Raw genomic sequence first — 14,565 nt, forward strand, 5'->3', positions numbered from 1 at the left:
GGAAGGAAGGAAGGAAGGAAGGAAGGAAGGAAGGAAGGAAGGAAGGAAGGAAGGAAGGAAGGAAGGATGAATGTGGATCTGGGGAGCTCTAGAGATGGTTTTACAATTAAAAGTATTTGCTGTTCTTCCTCTGAGTTCAGTTCCCAACACCCACATCAGAAGCTCCAAACCACCTACAACTCCAGCTCTAGAGGATCCGACACCTCTGGCCTTCATAGGAACCTGTACTCACAAGCACACACCCACATGCAGGCACGCGCATACACATATGAGAAAAATAAAAGGCAGTCTTAAAAAGAGTGAAGATCAAGGATGATAAAACTTAGTTTCCTTACGTATAAAGGAGAAATAACAATAGCTACCCCTTTGTTATTGTCATAGAAATTCAGTGAGACAATGTGCCTGTTCGCTAGAAACACAGCCTGTCTCAGAGTCAGAGAGAAGTTCAGTTATTATGTAAGTAAGCACATAAGTAAAGTAATAAGCATAAAACAAAATATATCCCAGGGCTGTGCAAGTGCATTCTTAAGGAGCCAGATATTAAATGCTTTAGACTTTTTAGTTAAAGTGGCAGCACTGCTCAGACCTGCTGTGGCAGTGTGCACTCAGACAAGCTGCATCTCAGTAGCCTTAGTTATAACCCGGAGGAAGCAGAGGCGACATTAAGTCAGTTTGTCAGCCTACTATTGTGTGGGGTGCTGGGGTTCAAACCAGGGTGTGAGCATATTAGATAAGGATTTTCCCACTGAGCTACATGCTAGTACCCAGCACCCAGCCTTTGTTTATTAGTGGAAGCAGAGACTAGAGTGACTGATACCATGGAGAGCAGTTCAGAGACGCTTCAGAGAGAACTTAAAGGAAGCCTGGCTGTGGGATCTCATTAAATTTGGGGTTGGGATAGTAGAGCTAGAAACTGCTTACGAGCTGCCACATGAAGTCATTTGAGAAATAACAAGCGTTTATCAGAGAACAGAGAAGCAGTGGGGAGAGAGGAACAGCTGACTTGAAAGACAGATTTTTCTTTAAGAAAATAAACGAAAGTGTTGGAAAAATGGGGAGGAGATGGGATGAGCATTGCTGGGGAGGTTATAAATTATTCCAGCCACTTGGAAATCAGTATGGAGGCCTCTCAGAACACAAAAAATAGAACTGCCTTATGACTCACTTACATATTCCTGAGAAGATACCCGAAGGGATCTAAGTCAGCATAATGTAGAGATACTCCCTGCCTTAGTTATGTATTTTATTGCTGTGAAGAGACACCATGACCATGGCAACTCTTATAAAGGAAAACATTTAATTGGGGCTGGGTTACAGTTTCAGAAGTTCAGTCCGTTATCATCATGGTGGGAGTATGGCAGTGTGTGGGCAGACATGATACTGGAGAAGGAGTCCTACATCATGCAGGTAACGGGAAATAGACTGTGACACCAAGCAAAGCTTAAGCAGAAGAGACCTCAAAGTGTGTCCCCACCATGACAAACTTCCTCCAACAAGGCCATACCTACTCCAACAAAGCAGACTTCCTAGTAGTACCATTCCCTGTGAGCTTATGGAAGACAGTTACATTCAAACTACCACACCCTCTACCTATGCTTATTGCACCACTGTTCAGAATGGCCAAGTTTTAGAATCAGCTTAGATTTTCATCAACAGATAACCATATAAACAAAATATAGTGTAAGTGCACAGTGAGATTTTATTTAGCTATAAAGAAGAAAAGGTCATTCTTTTGCAGGAAAATGAGTGGACCTGCAGATCATCATAGTAAATGGAATAAGGTAGATACCAAAAGATCACTCTTTTCCCCTCTTATGTAGAGCCTGTAGAGTGTGCATGCGTGTGTGCATGCGTGCATAAGGTCAAAATGTGTATGAGCTGCTTTAGGATCTCAGAGAAGAGCACCATCTACCTCATCATGGATAGTCAGAAGCAGCTTCCCAACAGATGGCACTTCTGCTTTAGAGTTCAGAGGGAATGAATGACAAGGGAACAGCATGCACAGAGACAAGAACAGGCAGATACGTTTCAGTGCCTAGTGTGTATTGGGACTTCTAAGAGATGCAACCATGCTAAGGGTTTAGGTTTCTCTGACAGTGAAGAGGCCGTTGCAAGACTTTGAGAGCTAGGGTAATAAATTCTGGTTTAAATTTTAGAACAGCATGAGAAAGGAGAGTATAATGAAGCTCTTGATTTGGGGTCTTCATGTGAGATGCTGACAAGGAGTTAGGGAATCCATCTTTTGGAATGCACTTTATCCATGAACTCCTGGTGATGTCATTGACATCCTAGCCTCATCCTTTTCAGTGACAAACAGACATTATTATAGTACTGTGTCTATATATGACATTCTGTGCATAAAAATAAAGAAAGGCTTTAATTTCTACATCCTAAGAGCATGGAACCTTATAGAAAAGGTGCAATAGCCGGGCGATGGTAGCGCACGCCTTTAATCCCAGCACTCAGGAGGCAGAGCCAGGCGGATCTCTATGAGTTCGAGACCAGCCTGGTCTATAAGAGCTAGTTCCAGGACAGGCTCCAAAGCCACAGAGAAACCCTGTCTTGAAAAAACAAAAACAAAAAAACAAAAAAAAAAACAAAAACAAAAAAAAACAGAAAAGGTACAATATATATGCATGAAGTAGAGTGATGTGGCCGGGGTCTATTGAAGGCACATAGGACTCTCCCACACCCAGAGCTGGAGGGCAGATCTCAGAGGTTCACGATTACATTGAAACTAAAGTCTAAACAAAGATTTCCATAATCCAAAAGCCATCTCATGAAGACTTCCTTCTGCTTCAGCCAGGCTTCACTGCACGATAGTGCTGTCTGCGGCTGTCTCAGTATCTCAAGGTACCCTGGCCTGGGTCACAGATTCCAAGTACTCACCTGGATTCTCTACTTGGATAATTATTGATCTCTGTACTATGTACACCTACATTTAAACATCACTTCAAAGAATAAGTAATTGTTAGTTAGATGAGAGGATAGCTGGCAAAGAAGTCCGGAGGTAGAAGTTTGGGGATGAGTGACTAGATTGGTACGTAGGTGACCTGGCAGTGGAGAGCGATGGGGTAAATAATAACGCACTACCGAAACTGTCATTGACTTAATGTAGATGAGTGGTAGTCAATAGTAAAGAGAATCGGTGTGTAAACCATCGCGTTCCCACTGACTCTGCAGTGCCCACATTATATTTTTACAGCAATGGCAAAAGTGACCATCCTGATAATTTGTCTAAAAATCTATAAAACTATGTTTTATATACAATGCTGTATAAAATTTGTATTTTCATATTGTATAGTATATAATAACATTGGTTTAAGTGGCTTTTGAAAGATACAGAAATTTGACAATTCCTACATATATAATTTATATTAAACATTGTAATTAAACTTGTTTTCTGTATAGTTAATTCTTATTTATTCATGAGCAGAGTATGTTTTAGAATTCTGTGGATAGTCATGTTTATCAGATATAATTATACAATGTGATTTTTCCTCTGAAAATGTATTATTTGGAGGAGGCGGAGATAGTTCAGTCCTAAGGGAAGAGTTCAATCCCAACAGCACACACAAAAATGTCAGGTACAAGGGGCTGGAGAAGTGGCTCAGTTGTTAAGAGCACTGACTGTTCTTCCAGAGGACCTGGGTTCAACTCCCAGCACCCATATGGCAGCTCACAACTGTCTGTAACTCCAGTTGCAGGGGATCTGGCATCCTCACACATACATGCAGGCAAAATACCAATGTACATAAAATAAAAATAAAGTTTAAGAAATGTTAGGTACAAATGGTACAGGATTGTAATTCACACTAGAGAAAGATTTTACTTTTATTTATGTGTGTGTATATGTGGGATAGAAGAGGATGTCAGATTTCCTGGAGTTGCAGGCAGTTACGAGCTGCCTGATGTGGGTGCTGGGAACTGAACTCCAGTCCTCTGGAAGGCCCCTTTGTATATTTTAAATGACTGAATGTTCTCTGCTCTCCTTCCTTCCACCCTTTTCCTCTTTTCCTCTCCTCCCTTTCTCTCTTTCCTTTCCCTTCCTGCTTAAACCCAGGGCCTTGCACATGGTAAGCAAGTACTTTACTATTAACTGTCATTCTCAGCCACCCCTTTGTAGTGTGTGTGTGGTGTGTAGTTTGTGCTTGTATATGTATATGTACATGTGTGTATACAATGTATCAACATCGGATGTCCTTTTGATATGGGGTCTCTCACTGAACCTGGAGCTCACGGATTTGTTAGTCTAGCTGTCACTGGGCTCCAGGAACCTGTGTGTCTCTTCCTCTCCAGCACTAGGGTACTGGTTTACATAGCCTTGCTAGCTCTTGTGAGGTTCCTGGACATTGAACTCGGGTCCTCCTGCTTGCACAGCAGATTCTTTACCTATTGCACCATTTCCCCCGCCTCCCTGTCCCATTTTTTTGGAGATGGTATCTTGCTACATTGCCTAGGCATGCCTCAAACTTACCAGTCTTCCTGCCTCAGTCTCCCAAGTAGGATTACTGATATGCACCACTACACAGGACTTGGTTTTTTTTCAAATACTTTCTATCATTACTAGAACATTTGCTTTCTTTATTTGCCATATTTATTTGATATTGATATTTAGGAAACTATTGAAAGGTAAAAATTGGCAAGTCATATTTGATATTAGAGAATCTATTTAGTTTGAAGAACAGTAATCATTTTGCAAAGTAGTAATTTTAAAATAGATTCTAACAAGCCCATTATGACATATGTGCATTTGCAAGCATTCCAATTATTCTATCAAAACATACAGTAAAAATGTAAATGTCTCAGCCGGGCAATGGTGGCGCACGCCTTTAATCCCAGCATTCAGGTGGCAGAGGCCGGAGGATCTCTGTGAGTTCAAGGCCAGCCTGGTCTACAAGAGCTAGTTTCAGGACAGGTTACAAAGCTACAGAGAAACCCTGTCTCAAAAAAAAAAAAAAAAAGTAAATGTCTCTAGGTTCTAAATGTAAAAAAATAAATACATAAATTTAAGTGTTTGGAAACAGAGTAGGGTCTCTTGAAGCCCAGGTTGACTTTGAAATTCGCTATGTAGCCAAAGCTGAGGGATCTTTCTGCCTCTGCCTCCCTGTTTCTGTGATTACAAACGTGTGCACCATGTCTGGCTGAAGTGTTTACTCATTAATATGAGAAAATGTAAATATACATCTGTCCTGGGTCATTTTATGTCAGTTTGACGACACAAGCTAGGGTCATTTGGAAAGAGAGACTCTCAGTAAAGAAAATGCCTCCATAGGATTGAACTATAGGCAAGCTTGTCAGGCATTTTCTTGATTAATAATTGATAGGGGAAGGCCTAGTCCACTTTTGGTGGTGTCTCCCAGGCAGGTAGGTGTTGTATAAGAAAGCAGGCTGAGCAAAGGATGAGGAGTAAACCAGCAAGCAGTGTTCCTCCATGGCCCCCACACCAATTCCTAGCTCTAGTTCCTGCTTTGAGTTCTTGCCCTGATTTCTCTGGATGATGAAATAACCCCCTGATCTTGGTGTTTTATCACAGCAATAAAAATCCTAGATAGCATCTTTATTAATTTTTCCTGTTGCCCGTCTTTGTCTCCTCCGTGAGTGAGGAACTAAAGGTGTGTGCCATCGTGTTTGGTCCCTAAAATAGGTTTTTAAATGACTGTTTTCAAAGGACTTCTCTATGTTAAACTCTGATGTTGAATGAAGATGTCCATTGGCAAGCACTACTGTAAAATTGGATGGCCACCTCAGCAGTGTTCATGACATTCTTTCAGATCTTTTAATTTTACAAATAGCTCACCTTAAGTCACGCCATATTTTAATAGGGTAGGAAAGTGATTTTTTAAAGTGGTAGCTAACTCTTCAGCTGCTTATAATGATTTATTTTGATGACTGTTAGGAAGGGAATGAGCTGGACATGGTAGCACACACCTTAAAACCTAGTTCTTGGGAAGCTTAGGCAGGAGGATCTTTATCAATTCAAGGCCAGCCTAGTCTACTTAGTGAGCTCAAGAACAGCCAGAACCACTTAGAGACCTTGCCTCAAAAAGAAAGAAAGAAAGAAAGAAAGAAAGAAAGAAAGAAAGAAAGGAAGGAAGGAAGGAAGGAAGGAAGGAAGGAAGAAAGGAAGAAAGGAAGAAAGGAAGGAAGAAATGCGGGGGTCGGGAGAGGTGAAACTGGGGTCATTACTCCTTTTAAGTTCCGTTGCCTGATATGCCCAAAGCCTTACTTTAATCCCCATCACTACAAGCAAAGCAGAGAGACAAAAACCAAAATAGTTTGCAATGTTCTGAGTTTTTTTTTTTCTTTGTTTTGCGGTGCTAGGGATGAAACCCATGGACTTATATCTAGACCAGCCCTGTACAATTGTGCTGCATCCATCCCTTGCCCTTGGTGTTTGAAGCAGGGTCTTACTTACTACGTTGCTCAGGCTGGCCTTGAATTCAAAATTCTCAGGTCTTATCATCCTGAGTGCTGGTATTGTAGGCCTAACAAACATTCCTGGCCCTGTTTACTTTTAGAAACATTATATTTAGGCAAGGCTTGTAGTCCAGGGGCTCTTAACCCTGTGCTGTAAAAGCAAACAAAAGCAATATGTTCATTAAAGTCAACAAGTATGTATACTTAGTTCTCTTTTAATTTTATTTTCCTAAAATGTGTTTTCCAAAAGTTTATGAGTATATGAATAAAAAATATATTAGAAAAGGTGTATGGTGGCACACACCTTTAATCCCAGCACTCGGGAAGCAGGGACAGGAAGATCTCTGTGAATTTGAGGCCAGCCTGGTCTACAGAGCAAGTTCTGGGACAGCCAGGGATACACAGTGAAAGAAACCCTGTCTCGAAAAATAAAACAACAACAACAACAACAAAGCATTTTAGGAAAAAATTTCTCGAAGTACTACAGACTAAGACATAAGATATGGTACTTATCCTGAAAGAATTCACTATTTAGTCAGAAAGATTGGTAAATAAATGCATCAATTAAAAAAAAGTTTAATTGTTTTTCATGGCCTTGACTGGCCTAGAGCTAATAACTTCAAATTCCAGTGACTGAGGTTGGTTTTTTTCATGGTCATTGTTTTTTGCATCTTTATGTTCTTGCCTCTGGTGTGGTTTGTTGATTGGGATTGTGACAAAAGACAATTTGATCAGCCCCCAGTTGCATTTCTGGGTAGAGTACCTAGAGTAAGCTGTGTAGGCCCAGCTGTGTGTAGAGACCAGCTAGGGGCACAAGGATTTGCTGATGAGAGTATTGGTTACAGGGTGTCAGGATGCAACTTCCAAGTAGCTATACCTTCTACAAATTACCATCTTCACAGCTTTAAACCCTGAGGAAAAGAGTGAAGATCACTTACAGATTTGACTGATCCGCTGTTAACTAGCACGTCTAGATGCTCTGGGCACAGATGTCACCAACGCTTAGCATCTCCCTCACTGATGTCTGAGTCACTCTTCAGTTTTGTGATTTTGTGTATTTCCTCTTCCAACCCTAGTCTTTAGTAACATTGGAGTCTGCACCACTGTTAAGTGTACCTGGTCTGATAGAGTCCGAGGGCAGTGCCTCATTCCCTCTCTTCATGTCGCTGAGTCTGCTGTGTTTGACACACACTGGAGTAAGAACAGTATCTGCACCTAACATAGTTCCAAGTGGGTCAGCCTTGCTTAGTTACCGTTTGCCCTTTTACAGGAAATAAGACCTTCATCCTGAACCTAAGTAGATTCTCTCCGTTAGCCACCTCAGATACTTCTACAGCATTATGAAATCCTGTCATTTATTGCTTTCTCACCGTTGACTTCCTGAGCACATCAATTACTAAGGCATTTTAATGAAAATTACTAGTGTTACTCTCTGGTGTGTTCGGTTACTCACTTCAGAACCCACTGTCCTATGCAGGTACACTCCCTGCAGCTACCGAGGAGTGGAGGAGAGACTACCTCACGGCAGCATGTCCCGCCTGACGGATCACTCCAGGCACAGCAGCTCTCATCGGCTCAACGAGCAATCTCGACACAGCAGCACCCGAGACCTCAGTAACAACCCCCTGACTCACATCACACACGGCACCAGCATGAACCGTGTTATCGAAGAGGATGGGACCAGTGCTTAGTCTTGTCTACGGTGACAATGTGTGCTATTGGAAAGCAGGTTTTAGTCTTTGCCTTCGCATGGCTGGCTGCTGTAACTCGCTGTCTTCCTGCTTTCCCTCAGGCAGAGTGTGCCCACTGAGAAGGTAGAGCTTTGCTTTTTGTATCCCATCAAACGTGGAGCGTAAACACAGCCGAAACGTTAAGAGTCATGTCATCACAAAAATAATTCTTTCTAGGTTGTGAAGAGATGATTGTCTGGTAAGCATTTTTTATAAACCCACTTATTTTATATTTAGAAAAATCCTATATGTGTGGTGACTGCTTTGTAGTGAACTTTCATATAATATGAACTAGTTGTGAAATGACATTCTGGTAGCTCTGTTAATAAAACAAAGTTTCAGAATTAAAGAATATTTCTATGCAAGGCTTATTTCTCAGATGAATACTAAGACTTTGTAGGTTTGTTTCCACTGGGTGAATAAAAGGAGCCGTTTTTTTTAAGCTGTAGAAGACTGTGATAAGCCAGCAAGGGTATTTAGCTAGTAGATAAAAGTGCCAGAAGAGTCCAGTTGGTCTGTGGGAGGTTCTCTCAAAGTCTCTCAATCTTCCCCAGAGATGTTCAGGATGTGGATTAGCGCTGGAGTAAAGGCAGAGATGAGCATTTCCCTGAAGTCGTATTGTTTTTTCACTTTTGTAAATATTACTTTTATGGGCTATGTTTTTATAATATCCATATGCATGATAGAAAAGTTTTAGTTTGTGACCATCTTTTCCCAGGTAATTGTATTGATTCATAGACAACTTCATGTTCAGACATGTTCTGTGGAGGCATGCAGTAAGATAAGCATCACACATTATAAGGGTTTTTAGTGGTAAAAAATTACAAAATGGCGAAATATTTTCTCTGTATTCATTGTTGTATTTTTCTACAGTGAGATGTGACCTTGCCAAAGCCATCAGACATTGGTATCCAGGCCCTCCTAAAGTGAGCTGATTGTCTGCCCTCAAATTCCCCAGTAGCCAGTTGGCTACCACTTTTGCCCACATCCCCATTTTCAGTTTCTAAATCACTGTTTACATCTGAAATATATAATCTAAGTCTAAAGTGGTGATTAATTTGGGTTCTTGAAAATCATTGTGGCTAATGGAGCATGGTTATTCTTTTTGTGAATACCTTTTCATCTTAAAAATATCAAGTAAAAAAAACACTTGACATTTTATCTTATAAAACTTAAATGTCTTAGGATATGAACTGTGAAGTTTATTGGGTATGAAACTAATCAGAAAGAAAAATTTTGTAAAATGCTAATGTGTTATTCAGAAACAGTGATGCTCAGCCCTGATTGCAGATAAAACTCACTCTGGGAACTCTTGTTAGCCAGCATCTTTCTCTCGGGTGAGAGTTTATGCTTTAAAAACACAAAAGCTTTCCAAGTGATTATTAGCAGCCAGACTTGAAGCCCATTCTCCCAAGCTCGCTGTCCCCTAATGATGGGCTGATGGCGTCACATCTGATCATGGGAAGATCCATCCAGACTCAGTGATACACTTTACATTGTTACCTAATATACATACTGTTGTTTCTACTTTATTATCCATTATAAAATGCAGAATTCTCAGCTCTCATCCTTGAAGATTCTTACTGAGTAAGTCAAGGGCAGTAGGAGTTCACAAGTTTGTGTATCTAAAACACCACAGAAGATTCTTAGCAGGGTATCCAAGAATCACACTCAGAAAAAAAAAATATTCTAGACTCTGGAGAGAGAGGCATGGTTTTGCCATATGCTAGCTTTCAACTTTGAACAAGTCAGCCTCCTTGAGCCTAGCTCCCCTTGTTTGAAAATGAACACTGAAGATGAATATCTACTCTACCTACCTCACTAAGTTGTCAGATTAAGATCAAATGAAAACAACCACATGGAAGCTCTTTGAAACTGTGAAGCATTGTGGAATATGAGATTAAGGTTTCTGAGAACTTAGAGCTTTATTAGAGGTCTACTGTAGTACATTTCTTGACACACGTTTAATTCATGTGTACGCTTCTCTCACCCTTTAAAATTAAGAGTTCCCGCCTGACAGAAGAGCCAGTTTTCTGGTCGTCATGACTTATTTGTGTCATGCTGCTTCTTCAAAGCATATATCAGTAGAGATTACCCATTCTTCATAAGACACATTTGAGCACGTACCCCAAATGGTTTCTCTTCCTCTGACCTCCTGTCTTTCTCCTTGGAACTGGAGTTACCACTCAGAGAGGCCTGAAGTTTCTGATAACGATAGTCAGTAAACCTTTCCTTAAGCCTTACAAGGCACAGCTGATAACTTGTCTATAAATAAGCCAGTAACTCAGGAAGCTTCTGCTTGAGAAGCTCCATAGAACAGCATGGGCAAACCACAACAAACATCCACAAACAAAAACAGGAAGTTAAGACAGAAATACCAGTTTGAGCTGAAAGATATCATCGTCTGCCACCATCTGCATAATACCAATTGCCAAGTGTTAATTGGGTGTCTTTTCCAGTGAGCCAAGTGTAGACAGTGACGTGAACATTGCTATAAAAGTCTTACCTTTGTGCTTCCAGATAGTGTGTGTATTTGCATCTCCTCTAAGCTGGTGGTGATGTGTATGTGAATGTTGTTGGCCTACAGTCAGCTTCAACAAGTACCATTGTTCACTTGTTCTATACAATCCGCATAGTATTGTTAGTGTTAAGTAACACTGTTCAGTTTGGGTCATGTTCTTTATGTGCTCCATGTTAGGAATCTTTTTTTTTTTTAAGAGACTGTTGAAGAACTATAGCAGAACAGTGATTTCAAATCTTTACCTGCTTAAATTGACTTGAACAAGTCTGGACAGTTTTTACCATATGGGTAACTTTAATTTCTGTTGTGATTGGCATATGTTAATACTTAGTGTTTTCTTTGTTCAGTTGACCACCAAGAAAATGATAGTTCCCTCTAAAGTATTAATATGTTATCAAAAGTGTTCTGAAAAGTACTTTGATTTTAGCAATATTGTTTTATTCATGATTAGGCAAAAGATCCAAGGCAATATTAAGCTCAAAACAGTAATTTGTTTCAGAGGCAATGGATGAATAACAATTAGCACAGGACTTCGTACAGCATAAGCTTTTCAGTAAATGTTTAATGAACAGCTAACTCATAACACTAATGTGGACCATAACAGTTGTTTATATATGTTTGTGATTTTTTTTTTAAATCTGTGTAAAATAAGAATTCTTGGATTTCACACAGAAACACAGGAAATAGAAGTTTTCTAGAAACTAGGTTTATACATAAACTCATGATTCTTTTAAACTTCTTTTAGACTTTTTGTAACCAGTTAAAATGAGAAAAGCTTGGGTTTGGAGAAATGGATGGTTCCGTGCTTTAGTTCGCTGCTCTTCCAAAGGACCAGAGATCAGTTGCTGGCACCCTCGTCAGGCATCTGTGGGGCTCCAGGATGAATAAGGCGCTCCTCTGGCTGCCTTTGACACCAACACACTGTAGCAGGCACACATGTGCACATAAATTCAAAGTAGAGTAATGTATTTTTTTCTGAGACAAGGTTTCTCTGTCTAACAGCCCTGGCTGTCCTGGAACTTGCTTTGTAGACCAGGGCAGACTCAAACTCACAAAGATCTGCCTGCCTCTGTCTCCTGAGTGCTGGAATTAAAGGCATGTGCCACCACAGACAGCTTACAGTAAATATTTTTAAAAATATGAATAAACATTTATTGACTTAAACTATATAACCTAAAATTTTTATATATTTACATACATTTGATCATCTGTTTATGGAAGTGCATTGACATTCGTACATTTCTTCATAGTTTTTCTTCTTTTTCATTTTTTGTTGTTCAAATCATGAGTACTGGGGAAAGCTTAGAAAGGCAGACATCCTTCACCGTTCACCAGACTTCAATTGCTTTCTCTAACTAATTCTAATCCTATGTAGCTTTAATCAATCAACAGGTTGATGCTTTTCTTTCAATATTCAAATCTTCTGGAAAAACAATGTTAAAATTCTGCCTAGAGCCAACCATCTTAATAGACATAGGTGTTTCATTAGCTTATAAAAAATTTATCATATGTTAATGTGTTCTCTAATTAGAAAATCTGGCTGTAAAGTTTTTCACTAATATTTTGGTCAAAAGTCAAGCCAGTACAAAATCCATTAAGTTCAATCTATTTAAATGTGTTAAAAAGGTAATTTTCTTTAGCTTTAATTTAAATAACTGCATAGAAACCTATCTTGTTTTTTTCATGAATGTTTTTGTTGGTGTGGTAAAATCGTTCTTAATTTTCTCTAGTTTTATTGGCCACTGCACCATTTTCCCTTGGTTAAAAAAGTTTTTTACTTTTTAATAATTCAGAAGTTTAAAATTTGCCAGGTGTGGTAGCATGCACCTTTAATCTCAGTACTTTGGAGGCAGAGGCAGGAGTGTCTCTGTGAGGTTCAGGCCAGCCTGGTCTACATAGTAAGAGCCAGGGCAGCCAGGGCTATATAGATATAAATAAATAAATAAATAAATAAATAAATAAATAAATAAATAAATAAATAAATATTCATTGTTCTGCTTTTCTTCTCATTACCACTAACTATTGAATTAGTATTTTTAAGTTTTTTTCAAGCTTGTTACATTTTTCTGAAGCAGATAAATTATCTAAGCAAGCTTGCTCATATCTGCAAACTTGCAGGTGTTTCTTTGTTTTATGCTAACTGGCTTTTCAAAATTTAGAACTCCGTGGTTTTGTTTTGGCCAGGTTTTATTTAATAATTCGTAAGAAAACATTGTGTTATTTTAAAAATATACTAGGGTTTTGAGTCAGGACAGCTGATACCTAGTCTTGCCTCCCTTTTCAATGAGCTGTGTAACTTCAGACAAAGCATTTTTGTTTGCAGTCAAAGAGAATTTAGTGTTTGGGAGTCTCAAATTTAAAGTTTCACTGGACTCTAATTTGCTTCTCCCTTGACCATTTTATAGTCATTTGCTGTGAGCTCACTTGCATTCTCTTCCCATAAACTATGTTTACTTGATCAGCTTACACAGCTAAGGCAGCTTGAACTGATGTTGACAGGTATTATGAGAGGCATTCCTAGGCCTTGTTTGCTTCTGTTGTTGTGGTGAGAGGGCTTAGACTCCAGGACTCCAGTGCTAGAAAGTGTTCTGTCACCAGACTCCATTTCCAACCCTTCACAGAATACCCCAGGCTGATCTGCAGGTCCTAGATATATATATCCCAGACTGGCTTTGAACTTGTGGTTCTCCACTTCTGCCAGCCAAGTGCTGGGATTTCGGGCATGCCACCATGTCCCAGTTTAAGTGATTTTTAAAAGAGGAAAATTGTATTTTATATAGTAAAAGTGAAAGAAATTATAAATACCAGATATAAACTTTTTAATAAAAAGCTTCTTAAACATCAGCATAAACATATTAAGTTGATTAAAAAAAAAAGAAATGACATGATATTTGTGGTCTTTGTTTTCTTAGTTATGAGTATAGGTATTTGGTTCAGACCTCTTACCAGATGCATTCTGTAGAGCTGTAGTTCATTGGGAGAGCACCTCCCTAGCATGTGTTCAAAATAAAATTAGTGAACAACTCAATTACAGCACTGGCTCCTTTGCTAATTAAAAGACTGTCAGGTTTAACCAACATTCAAATGATTATAAAAATTATTATTATTATTATTAGTTTTGTTTTTTTAAAACAGGATTTCTGGGACTTGGAGAGATGGCTCAGAGGTTAAGAGCACTGACTGCTCTTCCAGAGGTCCTAAAGTCAATTCCCAGCAACCACATGGTGATTCACAACCATCTGTAATGAGATCTGATGCCTTCTTCTGGCATGCAAGCATGTATGGAGGGAATGTTGTATACATAATAAATAAATAAATCTTAAAAAATAAATAAAACGAGATTTCTCTGTGTAGCCCTGGCCATCCTGGAACTCTCTCTCTCTTTGTAGACCAGGCTAACCTCGAACTCAGAGACTCACCTGCCTCTGCCTCCTGAATGCTGGGATTAAAGGTGTGTATCACCACCACTCAGTTGATTATAAAATCTAAAAGAACCTAGAAAAACTGAGTAGAATTTTTCTGTTTCATCATTACTTTTTGATTGCCTCCTCACATTCATTGAACAAGTGTAGCTGTCACATTGCCTCAGAAACGTGATAGCCTGTTTTAAAATATCAGGATTGGGATTTAGCTCAGCAATAGACAGGACCCTGGGTTCACTTCCAGCCTTGAAAACAAAACTCAGAAAATATTGTTAGAGATAAATGTGATTTGTTATTATAAATTTGTCCTGGCTTTGCAGAAAATATTAGCATAAATTCCTTAATTTATGCTAATAGGGCCAGTGAGATGACTCAGCAAGCACAGCCGCTTGCTGCCAAGCCTGATGTTGAATTCCAGCTGAGATTCATACGATGGAAAAAGAGGGTATCGGATCCCCTGAAAGTGCAGTTA

General features: G+C 39.4%; 1 protein-coding gene across 2 annotated transcripts in view; it reads left to right on the forward strand.

The window, feature by feature from the left end:
* The window catches only part of Fzd3 (frizzled class receptor 3), a 65,382-nt gene extending 53,703 nt beyond the window's left edge, over positions 1–11,679 (forward strand). The window contains exons 7-8 of one of the 2 annotated variants that reach the window (XM_013349270.2): positions 4,064–4,076; positions 7,898–11,679. In XM_013349270.2, coding sequence (XP_013204724.1) covers positions 4,064–4,076; positions 7,898–8,038 — 154 coding nt within the window. In that variant the 3' untranslated portion in view covers positions 8,039–11,679. The remainder of the gene's footprint in view (positions 1–4,063; positions 4,077–7,897) is intronic. The other variant, XM_013349269.2, reaches the window with a different exon arrangement.
* Positions 11,680–14,565: the final 2,886 nt, after the last annotated feature.

Source organism: Microtus ochrogaster, chromosome 17, assembly GCF_000317375.1.
Source record: "Microtus ochrogaster isolate Prairie Vole_2 chromosome 17, MicOch1.0, whole genome shotgun sequence".
Taxonomy (NCBI): Eukaryota; Metazoa; Chordata; class Mammalia; order Rodentia; family Cricetidae; genus Microtus; species Microtus ochrogaster.